This window comes from Callorhinchus milii, unplaced genomic scaffold (genome assembly GCF_018977255.1).
Source record: "Callorhinchus milii isolate IMCB2004 unplaced genomic scaffold, IMCB_Cmil_1.0 Scaffold1, whole genome shotgun sequence".
NCBI lineage: Eukaryota > Metazoa > Chordata > Chondrichthyes > Chimaeriformes > Callorhinchidae > Callorhinchus > Callorhinchus milii.
In genome coordinates this window covers 76,884,870-76,907,811 of record NW_024704742.1, presented here as the reverse complement: position 1 = coordinate 76,907,811, position 22,942 = coordinate 76,884,870, and the positions used below count along the sequence as shown (strand labels likewise).

The 22,942-nt window shown below is 41.7% G+C and overlaps 1 protein-coding gene across 4 annotated transcripts in view; it reads right to left on the bottom strand.

The window, feature by feature from the left end:
* Positions 1-22,942, bottom strand: part of LOC103177694 (tetratricopeptide repeat protein 39B) — a 78,285-nt gene that overhangs the window by 17,894 nt on the left and 37,449 nt on the right. For all 4 annotated transcript variants that reach the window (XM_007891987.2, XM_007891990.1, XM_007891988.2 and 1 more), the window contains 7 exons: positions 14,704-14,808; positions 13,052-13,183; positions 8,308-8,384; positions 7,753-7,820; positions 2,505-2,569; positions 1,512-1,614; positions 1,346-1,411 (listed from right to left, as the gene is read on the bottom strand). In XM_007891987.2, the coding sequence (XP_007890178.2) occupies positions 1,346-1,411; positions 1,512-1,614; positions 2,505-2,569; positions 7,753-7,820; positions 8,308-8,384; positions 13,052-13,183; positions 14,704-14,798 (606 nt within the window). In that variant the 5' untranslated portion in view covers positions 14,799-14,808. The remainder of the gene's footprint in view (positions 1-1,345; positions 1,412-1,511; positions 1,615-2,504; positions 2,570-7,752; positions 7,821-8,307; positions 8,385-13,051; positions 13,184-14,703; positions 14,809-22,942) is intronic.

The following is a 22,942-nucleotide window of genomic DNA, read 5'->3' as shown; positions in this document are numbered from 1 at the left end:
AGCTGTCAGCATTTGTGATATTGGCCTAGAAGGTGGAATTGTTTCCCTATTTTGCTTCATTCCCATTATTTTGCATTTCTTCTAGGTTTTTTTTTCGTGTTCTTACATTTTTTTTCCATTTACAGGAATAATGTTGTGGCGATGATGGTGATTGCATAACTATGTCAGAAAGGCAAAGAAGGAAAGAAGGCATCCCAAAAAAGTAGCCCCTGTAATACAACAGAACATGTGCACATAAATCCACATCATTAATGCCATTAGCAGTGGCAGCTCATGATAAGCGGCTACAAAGGGCAAGCCTCTGGGAATCACAACAGAATTCCAACCTTAGCCTCAAAAAGGTTTGAGACATTCCACAGGATTTTGTTTTTCAAGCCTGTCCCTTATTGAAGGCAGGAGCCCCTACTAACTATAAATGTCTCACAGGCCCATATTAGAGTCTAAATTGCAATATTTCTTATCGAGATTCCTTAATGATGAATTATCCAAGTTGCCAAATGGAACTCTTAGGAACAGGTGGAATACCATGCTGATTTGCAGGAATTCAGCTCCAATGCAAATTATTTCTGGAGCAGAGTTCCCACCCAATGAAAACAACAACAACAATGTACATGTATGTACCGCCCTTTAAGCTTAAACCCTAACAGGTAGAGAGTGATCCTAACTGGACAAGCAGTGGGAATCTTGCCATGGTATGCTATCCAGTTTTAGCTGGTTAGACTCCAGTGGTGCCCCTGGGGTCCCCCAGTGTGTATTGAAGTCCTGCTGGAGTTTCACCAGCTTAAACTGTATCGATTGCCATTGAGCTATCCCACTGCTTGTCCAGCTAGGACCACCCTACAGTAAGGGGTTTGGTTTGCAGGGTAAACATGAGTTGAGTTGGAAGAATCTCTGTCCTCAGTGACTGGTTTGCCCCTCCAAGTCCAGCTGATGAGTTAGGCTGTGCTGTCATCAACAGTGCTCTGGAATACTGCCGACCTGCCTGGCTGAGGAAACAAACTGAGATCACCACAGAAGGTTGACTCAATTCTGATATTCCATTGACAAGCCAGTTCAGCTTCAAGAAGACCTCGCTAATCCCCCTCCACCCACCCCCCACCACCCCCGGAGGATAGTCTCTGCTTGGTCTTTTGACATCCAACAAGTTCCAATTTTCACTGCCTAAATGTTAAAGATTTGAGCTGCAGTGCCCAATCTGACCAGTAGGTGATGTTGTACAGTAAGTAACCTCCACAATGCTATTATTATTTTACCTGAAAAGCAGACACAAGAGTTATAAGACACAGGAATTACTTCAAGGACAGCTCATGATGAATCTAAAACATCTAAGTTGAATAACTCATACCCGATTGCCAGAGAAGCCAATAAATTCAAGAAGTCGAAGGATTCTTGAAGGTAGCAGAGACAACATCTGAGAGGGAAAAACATATTTTAAATTAGTTGGGCAAAACAGCCTGAAGTAACGAACTACAAAAATGGAAAACTCCAATGTAATGTGGTGCATGCCTTACAAGGTTAAATGCTCCAATCCCCAACTTTACACCTCCTTCAAACTGGGAGTAGACATCAGTTTTGACATGGTTGTGTGTCATCTCCACAATCTGCTGGCATTCTCTTAATAATACAACAACAAAATTACAAATGTATAGTACCTTTCACGTTGGGAGGACATTCCCGTCCTCCCGATAATAATAAATTGAATATTAGTATCAATAAGGCTTTTTTGTTTTAAAAAAAACTTACAGAAAAACTTACCTTCAACTCCCAAGTACAAGGGTGTCAACATTTAAGGACTTTTGAGCTCACACTCTATCTTGACACTCTAGTGCAGTACTCAGCGTTATTGACAGTGCATTGACAGAGGTGTCATCACAGACTATACTGTAAAGTGAATTAACTGTATATTTTGTGGGCGAAATGTGGCAACCTTTCGCTTGCAAGGCAAGCGCTCTAACCAATACACTACACGACTTCTCAATGGTTGCAACTTGTCCGCGGTGGGGGGGGCGCGTAATCATTTGCAAATAGATAGCCATCTTACTCTCCTGTGAGTTGATATATTCTACTGTGTATAAAGTAATCATATCTGTCCGTTTGGACAAAACAACTTGCATTTATATCGTGCTCTTCACTCTGGGTAGCAACTCGGAGCGCTTACACATTAAAAACATTAAAAGCTTTTAAAGCTTCAGAAGAACTTTTAAAAACACATTTCCTTCCCACAAGCATCTTAAAGTCTGGAATAGAAGTGGCACATAGATTTATATGAACAATGAGAACTCGTATGCAATTGTTGCCCGGCCAGACTAATAGTTGGAGATGTCTAGTTCACACATGTGTCCAGTTCATTGCACCTTCGCCTACCTCTCCCTTTTTAAAAATAATCATTCACCCACAACTGCTGTATGGTGCCAGATTGATTCAAGGAACTGCAAGAAAATGTGACAGTCATTTTCACAAAAGGTACATTTCATACAGAGCTCGAGCATCAGAAAAATACCTACTTGTATATGTTGTAACTTGTACGAATTTTGATTCCTCCTTTAAGAAAATTAATCATATTTTCATCCTACCCAGGGAGAAAGAAAGAAAGAAAGAAAGGGAGTCAGAGGGAGGAATTCTTACGAGAGGTCAGAGTAAACATTGGTAATTAGTAGGCAAAAAAAATTAAAAACAGGATTTTTTTTCTAGTGACTACAGTAATTGGGACGAGGCTTCATGTAGATATGGAAGCAATGTAGATAACAGGTAATCAAGCAAATTACAAATTGGTTTCACCAAAATTTACAGTTTTAATATAGGATACTGTGACAGCCTTTCACATTATCTCTCTCACACAGACACACATACACACACAAACATTCTTTTGCTATTTGTCTCTCTATGTTTTTGTATTTCACTTTGTTTCCTTCCCCCAGCTTTCTCTCTCTGGCTCATTGACTCTGTCCCTTTCTCTCTCACTTTGATATTCTCTTTTTCTACCTCTGACTAACTCACACTTTGTCTCTAGCCAATTTCTGAAATAAACACCTCATGGTGCTGATTCACAGCATTTCTCTATGGGTAAACTGTGTTCCTGACAACCTCATGTGCATGAACACAGACACTTTTTTCCCTGGCATTTCTTCAATTTCACATCAGAGCCCACTGTGGAGAAGTGGACAAGAGGACAGTTGGAGTGTGAATACACAGGGCTTGCTATATATCCATTAGCTGGCTTTGCATTGCATTATCCCTAAAATACATCTGAAGGACCACAGTGTCTCGAAACGTGTAAAATAATGTATTTAAGGAAAGAATAAATCAAGGCATTGGACAAGAAGGTCAGAAGACCAAAGAGGAGCGGGCTGGAGAGACTGGGGCATTAATAATCTGGAGACACCAAGATTGAGCTGAGCTGTCAGGATGAGAGAGGATGGGCCCACATGTGATTAAATTGGTGAATATTTGAACTCGTGAAATGGAGTAATCACTTATGTGAATATAATAATAATAATCCTTGCATTTGATACAGCGCTTTTCACGTCTTCTGGACGTCTCAAAGCACTTCACCGAATATACTGCAAAGGGAATTGACTGAATATATTATATATATATATACACACACACACATATACATACACATATATATATATGAATGAGTGTGTGTGTCCACATGCATATGTGAGAGTGCTTTTAGAAAAAAAAGTGTCCAATTTTCAAAGCAGGATCTTCTAAATTGTCTGCCAACAGGAGGAATTTTTTGCTGATTCAAAACTTTTTGAAAACAATGACTTTATAAAAATCAGTTACATGGCAGAATATTAAAGCACACATGGCTCCTCCTTCCAAAAAGCACACAGACATGTTATGAAAACTGCAGCCTCACACATCAAATTTGTATTAGAAGCAGTGCTACACTTAAAATCGGAGGGAGATATCCCACTTCCTGGAGGGTACCAAAATTACAAACACCTGCCCCAGCCTAGCTGGTTCCACTTCCGTACAGATAAGTGGCAAATGGAACAATGAGCTCACTTTTCCCCTCATAACCTGACATGTGTCACAATCTTTGGCATCACATTCGAATTTATGGCAATATAAAAGTAAGCTTAATTAAAAGTTCACACTGGTCTCTATCACTTAAGTGCCTTGGGGCGTCCTCCTGACGTGAAAGGCACTCTTTAAATGTAATTTTGTTGTTGATGTTGTTGCAAATAGAGGTTTATATATAGATTGTACAGCATGGAAACAGGCCATTTGGCCCAATTAGTCTGTACCGGTGTTAACCGGTGTTTATACTCCACATGGATCTAAGTACTTTGCTTCAGATGGGAATTGAACCCAGACTTCCGGTGAAGTAGATGAGAATGCTACCACTGAACCACCGATGCGCAGAATAAAATCATTGCTCTCCAATTATCAATTAAATGAGGAGCGAAATGATCGGAAGTCTGCTTGGCAACTCAATGTTAGGCATTCCCTTTCTCACAAAAATTATAATAATCCTTCCATTTGATGTAGATAGTATTATCCTGTGAAAAACTTTGGGACATCCTCCCGACATGAAAGCCATTATATCAAATCGAAGGATTAATATTATTGTACACCGATAATTTTTTTTAAAAAATTAAGTACAGGCGGAACCTGCTTTAACACAGTTGTTGCAATCCAGAAAATTCCATCCCACGTTGGACCCTCAGCATTCCCAGGTTGCCAACAGCACCGGTGACATCACTGGGCATACATACCGGCAGCTCTCATGTGATGAGCTACACTGCTCATCCTCGTCTCACAATACACTACCTTACCCACAGGCTTTATTCTCTGGATTTTCATGCTTTGACGTCACAAAATGTTGGGGTCCATTAACAACCTGATTTATAAGACAATGTAATACTAGGTGTTACAGAGAACTCCCCTATGATTTTGTTTGCACAGGTAACTGTAGGATTTGGTCACAGTGCAGAACCACTGAATAAATTATTGACCACTTAATGGAAAATATACTGTGAAACCAAATGAGGCACAAAAACCCACAGCACAACAGTTGCAGTGTTTAATTGAATCATTAAATGTTACAGCACAGGCGCCCTCTGGTATTTCACCATTACTTATTGTGAGCCTTGGCAATGAGTAGCAGCAGGATATCAAACCTGAGGTGGTGGGGAGAGGATAGGAGGAAAGAAGGATGTGAAGTTCAATCCTTTCCTTTCTCAGCAGGGGTTGCTGGATAACAACGGAGGAGGCAGGCTTAACTTTCCTAACTGAAGGGCATTAGAGCACAGTAGCATTGCTATCGTGACCATCATTCCAGCTGAGATCAGATAACAATGAGGAATAGAGAGAGCAAACCTTTCCTAACCAAGGGGCATGAAGGCACTATAGCATCGCTACTGTGACCGTTATTTCAGCTGAAATCAGATAACTCAGCACAGATGAGGGATCCAACCTCAGATTCCTTTCCAGCCATCAGAGGACCCTGTGAAATTCATCTTAAATAATTTACAAATGGCGGTTAGCCCCCCAAACAAAAAATTGTGACTCATTTGGAAACTGTCCATCTGTATAGGGCTGTGAAGTTAAGTCTAAATAAGGGTTAATACAAACGTGTCTACAATATTATGAAATACTGGTGCACATGCACTTATAAAACATTGGCAGCTAAGTGGTCTAGAATTACTACACACATGCAAGCCTCACTATTTTTATGAACAAGATAACTCTTGCTATGTTCCATTCCTCAAGTTCAGTCTGGTGGACTCAATCAAGGTTATTAACTCCAATAATCTTTTTATTACCCAATTATTAAGAGAAATATCATTTATAAACACTCGCATCAAAACAGATTACTGCAACAACAACAACTTGGATTTATATAGCACACTCCACGCCGGACGGCGTCTCAGAGCGCTTCACAGTAACGGATTCCGGGACTGAGTCAGGGGAAGGGGGAGGGTGAGGAAGGTGACCAAAGGTGCAGTCGAAAAGAAAGGTCTTCAGAAGGGACCTGAAAGTAGGAAGAGAGGGGACGAGGCGAAGGGAGTGAGGAAGGGAGTTCCAGAGCTTCAGGGCATAGTGGCTGAAGGCACGGCCGCTGAGGATGAAGCGGAGGACTCAGGGGATGAGGAGGAGGCCAAACCTGGAAGATTGAAGGCAACAGGTACTGTTTTGAGGAGAGAGGAGGTCAGACAGGTAGGGGGTTGCAGAGAAGTGGAGGGATTTGAATATGAGAGTGAGGATCTTGAAATCGATCCTCTCTGGGATAGGCAGCCAGTGCAGTCTGGCAAGGACTGGGGTGATCGGGGAACGTAGTTTGGTGTGGGTTAGAATGTGGGCGGCATAATTTTGGATGATTTGGATTTTATGGATGGTGGTGGATGGGAGACTGGCGAGGAAGGCGTTAGAGTAGTCCAGCCGAGAGGTGACAAAGGCATGGACTAGGATTTCAGTGGCTTTCGGAGAGAGGTACTAATCTTAGCTATCACCACATAATATACCCCAGTATTTATGGGGCTCCTAAACGTATTACTTATTTCCCCAACCCAGAAGGTTATTCATTTGTAGTGTGGACCTTTAAACAAATGGATAAGATCACCAAGTTCATGAAGTGCATTTTCTGAAATTTGTAATTCCAGATTCTAACTTGTCATGTTTTCAACTGTAATTTTATGCAGGAATTATGAATACAGTGTGTCAGCCTGGTTCAGTTGGTACCACTCTTGCCTCTGAGTTAGAAGGTTGTCGGTTCAATCCCCACGTCAGGACTCGAATTTATACAATCTAAGTTAACACTCCAAGGAGGTGTGCTGCATTGTTAGATGTGTTGTCCTTCAGATGTAATGTTAAACCAAGGTCTTGTCTGCATGTTTGGGTGGAAGTTGAAGGCGCCACTGCACTATTTAGAAAGAGAAGGGAGTTCCTCCTGGTGTCCTGGTTAATATTTCTCCAATTTAAACCGTTCATTTGTTTCATGGCTCTTTGTGAGACATTATTGTGCACAAATTGGCTGCTGTGTTCGCCCGCCTTCGCCCCCACTCCCACAAGCACACACACACACAGTACGTTCAAGCACAAGAAGAATACATGTGCTGAACAGAACAAGGTACAAGTCTACTGACAATCATCAAATAATGTGTTTAACAATTAACCCTGGTTTGTTGATAGCGCTCTCATTTCTAGGTCAGAAGATCCAAGTTCCACCTTGGTGCTTGTGCTCACAATCTGGGCAGACACTCCAATCCAGTTACAGGGGAGCTTTGCATGGTCAAAAGTGTGGTCCTTCAGATGAGACATTTAACTGAGGTCTCATCTGCCTCTTTAGATGGACGTTAGCTACTCAATAAAGAGAAAAGAGTTTCTCTGGCCAACAATCCTCCATATAAGTAAGTCATTCACTTCATGGTTTTCATGAGGTGCTGCTATGCACAAGTGTGGCTGTTGCATCTGCCTATAAATAATGTCACTACCCTTAACAGTAATTATGTGAATTGTTTTGAGATGTTTTAACTGCATAGGCTATATTGGCTGCAAGGATTATTATGATCAACTCATTAAGTATTATAATGAGTTGCATCCAACTAATTTCTAAAGAGATATTCTACCAATCATTGCCTCTCCCAAACCTAGTACTGCAATCTCAATAACCTCATGGCCAACATCCATGTAAATTTAGTGAGTAAATCAGTCCTCAATGCCATGCTGCCAATCGTTTCACTTCATTCATTTTACCAAGACATCCATGCTGAGTTAAAGGTACCAAGTGTTTCTTACCTGCACTAACATCAGTGCTGCCTTCTGAAGCAGGCATTCTGCGTAGCACATCTCTGCATGCATCTCCTCTAATAAAGGAAAAAGGTATACAGGAGGGTTGACAATTAAAATAATGGCACAGGGGGACGCGTGCAAATTCCAAAAGATACATCTCCATCCACAGTGATACGGGGTGATGGGGTATGGAGGCGCCTTGAACAAGGATGTACATGCTACTGGTGATATCACAGGCACTGTCACACTGAAGTGCCCTATGTCAAACAGCCAATAGCTACATCTTGCATTTATATCGCCACACTTACCAACAACAGGAGACTATCTCCCAGTGTTGAAATAATACTGCAAACAATCAAGCAAACTGGTCTAAGATTACCACTGCTTGAGATCGAAACAAATGAGTTGATAAGGATTGCAATATTACACAGAATATGCTTGATGTCCACTTACTGCAGTGGGCAAGAATCAGATCGCAGAACAAGACACAAGAATACAATTGAAGGCTTCATTGTGCCCTGTGCCAAGTAGTTTTATTTCATAATAGCACATTTATTGTACCTTCTGTCAACTGGTCGGTTCCCTGCTTTGATACTAAAGATGATAAAGATTCCACAACAGAATTCTTCTTTCGATACCTGGTTAAAAACAGAATAAATTAAGACATTTAGTGCATCAATGAATCTGTTTTACAACAAAGGAGCTCAATGAATAGAGGGGGAGGGAGAATTGGGTAAAATGTGCTACATAGAATTATACAGTGAAACTTCATGCAAACAAGCCATTCAGCCCAACTAGTCCATGACTTTGTTTAATATCCCATATGAGCCCCAACCTACCTTTTCCCTCTATTTCCTTCTCCCTGATGTATGCATCAAATATTCTCTTAAATACACTGATGCCTTTTGATTAATACCCAGACCCACCCATTACTCTCCATGCTGTCTCATAACTCCCGGGAAGTTCCTGCTCTCTTCCTGTCGCACATCAGCTCGCTGGCCTTTGTGAACATTGTTGGAAGTCCCCCACAGCTTTCCTGCACGACGATTGTGGTGTTGCTAGCCACGTACTTTTACTGTACATCGAACATCAGTCTTCGTGCTTGGGTGTGGCTCCGGCTCTCTTCCCGCCAGAGCAGAAGGTTTGAGGCAGCGCAGAGAATGACAAGTAGAGAGCTGGAGCAGGAGGTATCAAACTTTTTGAAGAGATGTATCAGATAGGGCAAAACGTAACTTTAGCTGCAGGTTATTATCACTGAACTTGGAGCTCAGTTGATTTTACAATGTGATTAGAGAAAAAGCTTGGATAAGGAATACAACATGAACCTTGGAAATGAAACTTAATTCAGGGCTCTTCAACCCAAGATACCCAAGTGAGAAATCCCTTGTTCCTATTCTTTTCTATTATTTCAAATCACTTGACTTATGTCTGACTTAATTGTACTCAGAAGTCTCTGGGAACACTCAGCAGGTCAGGCAGCATCTATGGAATGGAAAGTGAGTCTACGTTTCAGAGTTTGTTGACCTGTTCTGACGAAGGGTCGTGGACCCGAAACATTGACTCACTTTCCTTTCTCCGTAGATGCTGCCTGACCTGCTCAGAGTTCCCAGCGACTTCTGTTTTTGTTTCAGATTTCCAGCATCTGCAGTATTTTGCATTTAATTATACTCAGACATGCCATAAAGGAGGTGTTTTGTGGTCTGCGGTGAAAAACTGACTACCAACTTGGGAAGAACCAGTGGCATAGCCAGGAATGGAAACCCTGGGACATTGAATATCCACCATATGTTGGTGCCTGCCCAAACTTCCATCCCTAACTACGCCACTGATCTAACGTGTTTTATATAGTAACTAGGGAAACAACCACACTGTGAAAGGCACTACATCAAATGCAAGGATGATAATCATTTACTGTTACAAATGGGAAGAAATGTGAGATTTGGGATATTGATACACCACCAACACTGGTGTAACCAACTCAGTCCAACATTGTCCAAGAATTATTTATGTCCATTGTTCTGATGAAAACAATGCAATAAGAACATTGTCATAAAATTACTAGCAAATGCTTTTCAAACTGAGTTACAGAAAAATATTGTTGGATTGAGATAGTTTAAGATAAGCTTCTTAAAAAAAAATCCAACTGCAGTAAGCAAGAGTGGATAAGCAAAGTTGGTTTTATTTTTAAAAACACTCTGAATGCTCTGTAAGGTACCCACCCTCTGGTTAGCATACATTATAGAGCAGGGCTTGGTTACAACAAAGCTGAAATAACAGACGGAGCCCAAAGCAGCAGCCACACACAGAGGTTATTTATTTGCTTTGCACACAATGAATTTCTCTCCCTGTGATCATCCAGTCACACTTATGGCACACAATAATTGTGTATACAACTTCCAGTGTACACAATGTCCAATGTACACAACACCCTCATGCTAACAAAGCACAGTTGCACTGAGATCAGACACTAAGCAAATCAGTTTCCGAGTGAAAAGGTGCTGTGCTAAAATACATGTTGGCTGACTTGTTTTCTTTCTCCCAACAGAAAATTTTGTTGGAGTTTCTCTTGCCTCTCAATCTGCTCTGGGAGCAACATCACTTCATACTTACCCCCGATTTGTTTTATGGTGATCTGCCTGTAGTTACCACTGATTTGGGGGAGAAGCCACTTTTTGCACTTCTACTTCTCACAAGAGTGGATATTTTCCATCAAATTTCAATTTTGTTTCTCCCAAGAGGCTCATGGAATTACATCTTCCTGGCTACATTCTCCCCTGATAAAGTGTACATTAACTATGTCTCTTTGTCTCTCCAATTGAACAATTTAATACTTATCTGAGAGAGACTTTGTCAATGTAAACACATCTTATTTTGGACTCGATATCAAGCAAGGCAAGGTTCGAGAAAGAGCCTCTTTAGTTATTACTGGAGACCTAAAGTAATAACTTTACTTTAGGTCTCCAGTAAAGACCTAAAGTAATTGCTTCCAGGCAGCTATTATTGCTGCTCAATAACCTACTGGTTCAAAGCCTAATTTCACCACAGTGCTAATGAGATCCCTCAAATTGAGGTTTGTGTAAATATCTTGCACTTTGTAAATTAATGAAACAATACACAAGGTCCCTCAACTAATGAGGGCTGTCACATGTCCATTTAATGCCAATTTCACCAGCTTCAAGCTTGCAAAACAGGTCAACTAAAACAGTGCACAGCACTTTCTTCAATTAAATAAATTATGCAGTCAGTGTGAGATGAAGAGTGTAAAATGCATGCCCAGTGGCTTCAGATTTGGTTTCAGGTCAGCGCCTGGCTTAACAGTGGAGTCATGGAGTGTTCATTTAAACACCCAGTACTCCCACATCTAAAAACAGAAGAACCTCATTATAATGCTAGTTTCAAGCCATAAACGTAAGCATCGCATTGCAAGATAGCATGAAGCCAAAATGGCCACCATGACACCACTTACTATGTGCTGAATGAGGTCCCAAGCAACGTGCAATTTCTTGAAAAATTGGCTGCCAACATCACTCGCTGCCTGCTCCCTGTACATGTGAGCCAGGTTCCCACACTGAAAAATGGTTGCCCTCCAGGTCATTAAGTTGCCACCAATATCACTTCCTGTGAGTACTTCCTGTACATAACGTACATGTTCAGCATGCACGAAGTGGCATCGGTGGCAACCTGACAATCCTGAATCCGATTGGTTCATGCACTGAAACCAACTTGGATTTGCAGGGCAGCCACCTTATCAGGGGCTTCTACTATACTTCAGCTGAGCTCCTTGGGCTGTCCCTTCTTTTGCTCTATTTTCTCTTTCTCATGTTTTTATTTGTAATTTTCACTGGAATCACCATTGGTGTTCTACTTTCCAACCCCTCCCTGCTGTTCAATGTCCTTTCAAAGTTAAATGCCCAAACTGTTCAACTCAGTGCAACCTTCCTTCAACTCTGTTTTATATCCTGCACAAATGAAAAAAAATGGCTGCCTCCCAGGTAGGTGGGTCACATCAACGTCACTTCCTGTTTTGTGTGTATGCACAAAGCAGGGAATGATATCCACCGAATGAACAGAAAGTCAGCTATTTCAGCACAAAAAGCCAGCGGTGCATGAGAAACAAGCAGATCAGCTGTGCACGTGCACTGAGCAGGGTCAAGAGTTCAACCCCATTACAACTGAAATCATGCTTTATTGAAATGAATTATAGTGGGTCGGCACTATTCATAATATACTCAATCACCAATGATTTAAGTTAAGAATAATTGTTTATACTGGAGGCCCTCAAACTGCAGTGTAGTGTCTATTTGACTTTGTCCAGCACCTTGGGACGTCCTCCTGACGTGAAAGGCGCTATAGAAATGTAATTTGTTGTTGTTGTTGATTGCAGATTCCCATTGACTGGAAACTAAATGATCAATAGGTGCATTCGTTTTGAAAGGGGGAAGCAAGCTTTTTGAAGAAGTCTTTTGATTTATAATAATACTTACATTTCGTAAAACTATGGGTCACTAGGGGTCTAAAATTAGGGGTCGTAATCTCAGGATTAAAGGTCAGCCCTTTAGAACTGCGTTGAGAAAAGATTTCTTCACTCAGAGGGTAGTGAATTTATGGAATTCTCTACCCCAAAAAGCTGTGAATGCTCAGTCATTGAACATATTCAAGAATGAGATCGATAGATTTTTAAAAACTAAAGGGAGTAAGTGATATGGGGATAGGGCAGGTAAATGGAATTAGGTTAGAAGATCAGCCATGATCTTATTAAATGGCAGGGCAGACTCGATGGGTCAAATGGCCTACTCCTGCTCCTATTTCTTACGTTCTTATAAGGCATCTTTCATGTTAGGAGGAAGTCCTAACATATAATTGAGTGACTATGTGTTTTGTAGTTTACAACACAAGCACAATCAGCCGAATGGCTTCCCTCCGTGCTATACATTTCCATGGTTCTATTGTACCCTTCAGGGAACTAGCTCTATACCTCAAAATCAATAAACTACAAGGGTATGGAGAAAGGGCAAGTAAATGGGACTGAAAGGATTGCTATTAAAAGACATAATGGGCAAGTGGTCTGTGCTGTAAATTTCTATAGTTGTATGATTCATGATTCCTGCTTCTTGCACCATTTTTCTTGTTGCTTTTGGCCAAATATGAAAGTTCCAGCAATAAGCACATTGGAAAAGAATTTCAGATCACAATAAATATTAGTTCAGTACCACAGCACAGCAGATAGGGAAACCATACGTATTGTTTTTCCAAAAGCAAATACTGATTGAACAAACGTATATTTATATACAACCTGAAGACTCACCGTTGACAGGTATGCAAAGCTTCTTTCATAGTGGCGATGGCTGATAGAATATCTTGCTGCTCAAAGGTCATGGCAGCCTGCATAGCATGCATAGTGCTGTAACCCAGGGCATGGTACATGCTGGTTTTGGACCTGTAAAGTAAATGGCCAGTCATTTAAGTGAAGTAAACACAATAATCTTCCCCCCTAGTTGAGCCCTCATGCATGGCCCTTACTTCTGGCCAGGTGGAGATCAACTAAATCAGCACAAACAGTACAACAACAACAACAACAACAAGATTCCATTTATTGAGCACCTTTCACATCGGGAGGACGTCCCAAGGCGCTGTACAGTTGGGTCAGGACCCGAGCAGGGGCGAAATGGTCAGGGTGAGGGGAGGGAAGGGAGGGAGCGAGGAGGGGGTAGAGAGTCGAGAGGGGAGCTGAAGGCACGATCAAAGAGAAAGGTCTTGAGACCGGCCTTGAAGGAGGAAAGGGAGGAAGCGGCGAAGGCACTGGGGGATGGAGTTCCAGAGCCTCGGGGCTGAGAGGCTGAAGGCCCGGACACCGATGGTAGGGCGGTTGGGGCGGGGGATGTGGAGCAGACCGGAGCCAGAGGAACGGAGGGTACGGGCAGGTAAGTAGGGGGATAGTAGGTCGGAGAGGTAGGAGGGAGCGAGGCCGTGAATGGCCTTGTAGGTGAGGGTGAGGATCTTGAATTGATCCTCTGGGGGATGGGGAGCCAGTGGAGGCGAGCGAGGGTGGGAGTGATGTGGTCGCGAAGCCTGGTGCGGGACAGTACACAAGCTGCAGAGTTCTGAATGACCTGCAGTGTGGAGGGAGGTGCTGGGAAGGCCGACGAGGAGAGAGTTCCCATAGTCCAGCCTTGAGGTGATAAAGGCGTGGACCAGAGTTTCAGCAGCGTGAGGGGTGAGGTAGTGCCGTAGTCTGGCACATTCCGGAGGTGATGGAAGGCGGTGCCAGTTGTGGCGCGGATATGAGGGAGAAAGGACAGCTCAGGGTCGAACAGAACCCCGAGATTCCTGACTGGCTTTGAGAGGTGGAGAGTGCAGCCTTGGATTGAATTTAGGATCTTCCTAATCTGCAAGGCATTTGACTCTGAGCCAAAAACGGTTGTTACATACATTAGGATGATTTGGGTCATTAGCTATTCTTGGGTTTATTGAGAGCACAAGAGAGCTCCAAAATAATATAGTGTGATAGGAGAGTGGTGTGGATGCCAAAGTCAACACCTTTATCACATAGTTGAAACATAGTCAGAATTAGCTCAGACCAGTTCAGCTCACTTCATTGTAACTTCAGATCTGCATGAGGTGATTTTACACAGTAAAGTAATCACCAGACTTATTTCAAAAGATTGGTTGATCTTTAAACAGGAATAAGCAAGTTCTCAGGCACAGTTGGACTTGCACATAAGCTAGTGAACATCTGCATTTTTCTTTTGTCAGGTATATACACAAATGTCTTCTATGTGGCAATTATTAACCCTTTAGTCTTTTGTGTAATATTCAAAGCATTCTTGCAGGCAGCAATGTGCAGCAATGGGAGATGGGAAGGCACTCCAAATGCTGCATGAACCATGTTGTGGGCAGTCTTATGGAAATTCTGGGCTGCAAAACTGAAATGTTTTTTCTGCAGATTCAAATGCTTACCAAGGTCGTAGCAACTCCAGTGCTTCAGAGAATTTGTTATTCATGAATAAGTTCAGTGCAATTGTGGATTCCTCCAGGGCAGTCTTCAAGTCCATCTGGGATGCCCTTATGTAAGATAATAGAAAGAAAAACAATAAACCCCATTGTATTGACAACGTGTGCTGTTCTACTCTTCACAGGGAAGAAACCATACAATGAATCAAGCAACAAACACTGTGAAAATGATGCTGAATTAGCTGTGCAGCCAAACCACCTAATGTAATTGTCTGTGGACACCCCTGAAGCCAGTCAACAACTGGACCATTGTCTATATGAATAATGAGCAATAAAATCCCTAGGGTGCAAAACATCGCAAGCTCCAATTTTGGCCATTTCAGTTTAAAATAGACCTCCAATGAGCTTCCATAGACTGAAAAGCGCTTGAATGTCATCATGTACACACACATAGGTTCCATGGGGAAATGTTTTGAGGACATGCAGGATCAGAAGAGGGAATTCAAAGATCAAACCTTGTAACAGTACAGTAAATCACTACACAACCCCATAGACAATCTGTAAGTTCACTTATCCGTATCGAGGCTCTGATGTAGAATTGAAATCAGCACAGAGTTCGGACAGAAATTCTGCGCATGTCGATACTTGGTTTGCAAGTTTTCCCAAGCAGTGCAACTGTGAAACACCAGCACAAGTTAAATGTAATTCAATTAAATTCAGTCACAGTAAAAATCCTATGGCACTATATGGATAGAATGGAGGGGTTTCCTGGCCAACAAAGTTATTATTTTATTATTTTCCCTGGTAACATACCGAGTCCTTTAAGGAATTGTGAAACAATTGTGTTACAAAATACACATAAAAATTCACCTAACATTTGTCTTGATTTTTTGCCCAGGAGAAAGAAACCAGCCATCTGATGTAGGATTGGACCGTGAAGCTAATAGAAAACTCAAAGACATGAGAAACATTATAAGAGCAAAGCATAATGATTTTATAGCCTGCAAAGCCAGGGTTCTGGTCCATCAGAAAGGGTGAAGAGTTGAGTTGGACTTCGTATGATTTGAATTTTCTGGTTTAAACTTCCTGGTGCTCTGCCAACTGAGCTATCGCATCTGTTTCTGAAGCAGTATGTAATGCTCAATTTAATCCACTGGCGAGGTTGATTTCATAACACACAGCTGGCCAAAGGACAAATATGCAAAGGTCAAATCAAACACTGATAGCCGGGTTGAGTGAGCACCAGGATGTTTAAACCAAAAAAATTCAAATTATACACCGCCCACTCCGCTATTTAACAACAACAATAATTTACATTCATATAGTGACTTTCATATCAGTCAGTATTGTGAAGCATTTTGAGGTGTTTCCTGACAGCCCAAGGTGGTGAGTCAGGGGAGGGGGGCTGAGGAGAGCTTGTGAGAGTCTCATAAATTTGAAAAACTCTATTAGATAGTCTTTTAACCATCTCTGCTCCAGAAAACAAAGCACTAACTTTTCGAGTCTATCCATTTAACTATAATCTCATTCCTATAACCTAAATGAACCTTCACTGTATTCTCTCTATGGATGTGATATATTTTCTAGACAAGTGTTAGAGTTACCTTTTAGGTTGTTTGGATAGCAGCTGGTATGAGTAATGCATTAATATTTCACACAATATCCACCCAGCTGCCTCAATCCTGGCACATATGGGTGTCTACCTTGAAAATTGGGAAAGAACTCCTTCCTGAATGAAATGTACCTTTAATGCTACATACTGCTCGTATTTTCACAAGTAAGTTATAGGCATAGTACGAAAAGTTGACTCCCAAATTCATAAACAAACACAAAATTAGCTGATCAACAAATACCTTGATAGGACCATAAAGCAGCATTTCCTTCACTATTGTTATATAATCATAATGCTTACATTTGATTATAGTACCTAATTACAGTGCCAAAATATCTCAAAAAGGACTTCACAGGATTTACTGCAGAAAATGGTGACTGTGGATTTGCAGGCAAAGGCAGCAGCCAGTTTGCGCACAACAATTTCCCACAAACAGCCACAAAGTCAGTGACCCATTTTATCTTAGGGATGATTGGCCAGGATAATGGCACAATTATAGCTGTTTAGACTCCATAAATACCTCAACGCACACTCTGGGTCCCCAAGCCTCGTCTCTTGCCAACCTGTGTTTAACACTCCCTGGAATTCAGTAAGCAGGCTGTGTCCCTCCAGGGACTGAGTGCGCATTCCTTTCCAGATTCAGGGAAATTTCCATGTGTATTTGAACGTATGCAAATGCATGTGAAACTCTCAGTCTAGTTTGGATGATCTTAAGCATGGTGATGGGTTTCCGCAAGTGTCAGATACTCAACTGACGAAAAATATATGGAGAAATAGCTAGAGAATTGTCATTTAATGCCATGTTGGACTGCTGGAAATGAATTGAAAACTGCTTCCAAAAGTATATCACTATGAGCTGAAATTAAGATTTGTATTCCCACTTCAAAATCTCATTCGCCTGGACTGTGCAGCACTCTGCACATGCAACAATAAGCGAAAAGACGGTTCCTTTGCTAAAGTTTTTGAAGTGTTGGAAGTGTGCCAGTCTTTTATTAGATCCGTTAAAACATTACTAGTCGGTAAAGTACTGTCCCAAGAGATTTTAGTGGCCTATGTGCATTCGCCCACAAAATATACAGCCAATTCACTTTACAGTATATTCTATGAAGCACTTTGAGACGTTTCAATGATGTGATAAGGCACTATATCAAACGCAAGGATTAATTATTATTGTTTATAAGTTGATGTTGAATAGATTCACTGTCTGCACTTGTGCTGCACCTGTACATAAAGAATCCCTGACAAAATATCTGTTTTTTCATGTAGATTCTGTGCTATTGTGACACGATTGGTTTGGACGAAAAAGGCCTTTCAGCCCATCTGATCTCATCTGTCTGGAATACCCAACCTACCACCTAACGCTCCCCCAGCCCCCTCCTCCCAATACAACATCAAGCTGTGTTTTAAGTGAGTTACTTTCGGGTAACCTGTTCATTAATTACCCTATGCAGAAAGAAATACTTCCTGGTCTTTGTCCTGAGGTTGTCCTATACAACTCTAAACCTATGTCTTCTTGTTCCGCTTTTTTGATGCATCGAAAATATTGATCTGGGTTTACTTTTTCAATCCCATTTAAAATGTTATACACTTCTATGAAGTCCCGTCTGAGTTATCTTCTCTCAAGACTGAAGAGCCCTATCTTGTCTAATCATCATGCTGAATTGATACAACACATGCAGTGTTAACATGGCATAAAATACCTGCGCTGAAATTACAAGCTCCTTCAATCAGTTTATACTATTTCAAGCCCATATTCTGCACCACACTTGATATTGAATACTTTTCAGTTTTACAGCATATAAGGAACATTCAGAATTGAGTTGTCTCTTACCACACACAACTGTCTGCATCCATAACTGGATCCATCAATGAACCAAACTGCTTGGCAATACAATTGAAGCAAAAGGTATAAACTTTCAATGATGGGAGCTCAATCAACAGCGAAAAAGGATAGGAGTTTTGAGGAATAATCAAGACTTTTAAGAGTTTAGCTGCACACGTCAATCCTAAATGATATACCAGGAAATACGAGATTATATGCTCACACATAAGAACCATTTATTTAGTGGAAAGTAAGACAGAAAACTTGATTAGCATTTTGTTATTCACGCATTTTACAGAAACCAGCTGGAAAAAATTTAGCCCATGGAGATAATGCCACAGAGTACAACCAAAATATATGGCTTATTTTCATCAAAAAGCATGCGTAAAATTTGAATTCTACACGAAAAAGGGGAACAAAAGTGTAAAGGAAAAGAACTACGTCAAACACACACAAAAATCATTCTGTTACTGGTTTGAGAACACAAGGTCAGTTTTCATGCAACAGTTAATAAGCGACACTGAATGAACAGTCAATTCTTAAAGACAAAATCTTACAGTCAGGCAGATCAGAGATACAATGAAGAGCTGTGTTTTTTTTGACAAGGTTTGAAGGCTTGAAAAGCAATTTAAAAGGTACAGGGGCTCTGAGGAATATAGTACGAAATTCAATGCTGCATTTATACAACTGCGAGAAAAGCTGCAATGTGCAGTTGGAAGCTAAGTATCTATGGTCTGCCTGGTTAGCAAGAGGAAAATAAATGAGGGTACTATGAAAAATAGTTTTTATAGCAAGCGCTCCAGGACGCTACCCAGTGTGAAGAGCACTATATAAATGTTAAGTTATTGTGGTAGTTTAATTGAAAGAACAAGGGATGCAGCATTAAAGGAAATAATGTCAGATAATTTATCATAACAGCAAGTTTCTTAATTCTTTACAGGTTGTTCATTCTTTGAATACAATTTTTTTTTGGTCAGCCAGTATCTGCTACATGCGGAAACCCATCACCATGCTTAAGCATATCCAAAACACACAGAATCCCACATATGCATAGCACCTCCACGTGGAAATTTCCCGGTGTCTGGAATAAAATATGCATTCTTGAGAGATTCATTCTTTTTACCTAATTCATATTTGGCACAGGTTGGTGAGAGTCAAGGCTTGGGGACCCTGAGTATGTGTTGGGGTACTCCTGGAGTTTAACCAGCTAACCATAGCATGCCATGAGAGTTCTGTCTGGCAAACTTTCCCATTGTGTGTCCAGTTAGGATCACTCTCTCCCTATCGGCTAGGACTTTGGCTTCTAAGGTTAACAGGAGTAACAGGGGTAAGAATCCCTGCCTCAGGCACAGTCTACCCCTTCATATCCTACCAATAAGTCAAGCTGTCTGAAAACAAAAAACAGAAGTCACTGGGAACACTCAGCAGGTCAGGCAGCATCTATGGAGAAACGAAGTGAGTCAATGTTTCGGGTCCACAACACTTCATCAGAACGGGAGCATGTTGAGAGGGAGAGGATTTTAAGGGCTAACAGAGAGGGAGAGGCAGGGCAAGGAAGACATGGGAGAAAATGGGGTAGAGGACAGGGGATGATAGTTTAAAGAAGTATTAATGATGTAAAATAAATGGGGGAGATTGCAACAAAGCGTGTGTCTGGGACCCAGCTGATGTGGTAATGATCCCAGTGGAGGGGGAGGGGGAATGTAAGCTAAGTATCTTACAGCCCTCTGGCCTCAATATTGATTTCAATAATTTCAGACCATAACAGCTCACATTTCCCCTACCCCTCTTCTGTGACCATTACCAGATGACTGCTGCCGGACCTGCTGAGTGTTCCCAGCGACTTCTGTTTTTATTTTCAGATTTGCAGCATCTGCAGTATTTTGCGTTTTGTTTATAGCCAGGCTGCTGGACTAACATCAACGGTACCCTGGACTATAGTGGACCTGCCTGGCTAAAGAACCAGATTCAGACCACCATAGAGAATTAAACTATTTTACCATTCCATTGCCAAGCATCTTGGAGCCAGCTCAACCCCAAGGAGATCTCGCTTACCTCCACCTACCCCAACCCCTACTCAGGAGGATAGTCACTCATTGGTTATTTGACATCTGGCAAGTGCAGGTCTGAACACTCATGAGGTAAATAGCATGTACCAGGAGCTACTTATGAGCAGCCTGGTGAACAGTACAGCATTTGTGAGAGCATTGCCAATATCATCTACCTTCAGCTTGGATACATGTCCCTAACCATTGAGTAACACCAAAGAATATCCCATCCAAACAGGAATCTGACAGGATACAAAAGCTATATTGGTTTCAATAATATAATAATACTTGAACTTGTCACAGTGCATTATTGTGTCAAAAATATCTCAAAGCACTTCACGGAATAAGTTACTTTGACACATGGAAAACATTGTAGCCTATTTTGTGCCACCAACATTGCAAGCAACAATGAGAGAAATGACAATATTTGACTTGGTTTTTTTGGTACATTTGGACGAGGGATAAATATTGGCCTGAAGAATTGACTTGCTCTAGTTCAAAATAATACACAGAATGTTTAAAAGCCACATGCGAGAGACTTGGGTCCGATTCTCAGTAGGGCGAAATGTTATGCAAGTTTTCTTTGATCAAGGCCTCTGTTTACCTCGCAGTAAGTAGGTACCCGGTTGTTAGCCGATTGGCGGATCACTTTTACAGGAGTAATAATTCCTTCAAAAATAATAATAATAAATTGGTCACTTCAATCAACGACTATTTGTGGGACACTGCTGTGCGCAATTGGTTGCCACGTTTAACGCACAAATATATGGTCAATTCACTTTGTAGTATATTCCATGAAGCCCTTTGAGACATTTCAATGACGTGATAAGGTGCTGTATCAAATTATTGTATTACTGTATTCTGTTCCCTCTGCCTCCCTGTTTGATTCGAAATTAAGGATCCTATGGCACTCTTAGAAAAGGATTATTCTTTTCATTTTAGGATTCACTAATCACAAAACAATTTGTGACTCTCGTGAATGCACTTGTGACAATGCAACATTGTCTCAGTGCTGCACTGGTGTGTTCTCCCAGATTATGGGCTCAAGCCTTGGTTTGGTTTGAAGCCCAAACCTAGATTATTTTGGGAAGCCAAGAGTTGAAATTTCTTATGTCCACAAGCAGTGTCCCTGATGTACAGCCAATGTTTTAGGATCCAAAGTTATCCTGGAGGCTAAAAACAACCTAAATACACTGTTTTCCACCATAATAATAATAATAATAATCTTTGCATTTGATATAGCGCTTTTCACGTCTTCTAGACGTCCCAAAGCGCTTCACAGAATATACTGTAAAGTGAATTGACTGTATATTTGTGGGCAAACCATCCATCACCTCCTCCATGCACCTCCTCAAGCTCCCTCTATCCTCACATCAAATGCCAAATGCAAAGAGGAGCTAGACTTCTTCACCTCAAAGATTGAAAACATTTGCTTGGCTGCATCGTCCTCTCCCCATGTCCCCTTCCACCCCACCCATCCACACCGCCTTCTCCCTCCGCCACAGCTCCTGCCACTTCCGCCTCCTTACACTCCTTTGACCCCATTTCTCCCTCCTCCCTCTCAATCACCCCCTGAAGTTCACCACCTGCTGCCATGATCCCCTCCCCACCCAGCTGCCGGTCACTCAACTCCCCCTCCTCTCCCCCCTGCTGGCTGACACGGTCAACCAGTCTCTCTCCTCAGTCTCTGTTCCACTCCCCCTGAAAACTACTGTCATCACACCCCTCCTCAAAAAACCCAACCTCGATCCCTCTAATCTCACACTACCATCCCATTTCCAACCTACCCTTCCTTGCCAAACTCCTGGGACACATTGTTTTAGGTCAACTTTGGTCATACCTTTCTCTCCCCTCCTCCTCAAGCCCCTGCAGTCTGTTTTTTGCCCTACCCACAGCACAGAGATGGCGCTTATCAAAGTCAAAAACAATGTCCTCTCTGTCTGTTATCAGGGCTCCCTCTGCTCCTCATCCTCCTGGATCTCTTTGCCGCGTTCGATGCAGTCGACCATGCCACTACGCCCCGAAACTCTGGAACACTCTCCCTCAATCCCTCTGCCTTTACCCCTCTCTCCCCTTTTTCAAGTTCTGCCTGAAAACCTTCCTTTTCGACCGTGCTAACGATCAATGAATCAATGTGCAGCTCACCTCTGGTGGGGCTGGTATCTTGATAATAATGTATTGAAGGCCCAAGGGGCCCTAGGTTCTAGGCGATACAACAGAAATTAGACTGTACGAAAGGCAGAGAATATAAAACCTTCTATTTAGCAGTTAAGGTTTATGACAATGCTCTTACGAGAACTTGCACCACAAGAGCAATATAAGTGGCATCCACTTTTAATGCCAAAGGGTAACGTTCCACAAAGGTGCTCAATTGATTCTGCCATTAGCCTGAGGCAGCATCCAAAGCATCAGTGCATGTCCCCATGTTACCAATTGTAAATTGGGTCACAGCCCTGTTTTTTTTTGGTCAGCCAGGTGACTAATGTATGAAGAAACCCATCACTGTGCTTATGGCTGCCCAAACCAGGCAAGAGTTCTGCATATGTATGCCACCAATACATGGATATTTCTCCCGAGTCTGGAGTCACAATACTTGAATGTACACTACTTGAGGTGTCAGGTGTCGCAAGAGTGCAATCCATCACACCAGATTGTCAAAACAATCATCTACTTCAGTACAATGTCAGGAATGAAGAGTATTCTGCTGCTGTTTCACAAACAAGTGATGTGTAACAATATTCTGCAGGTGAACTACTTGAGCAA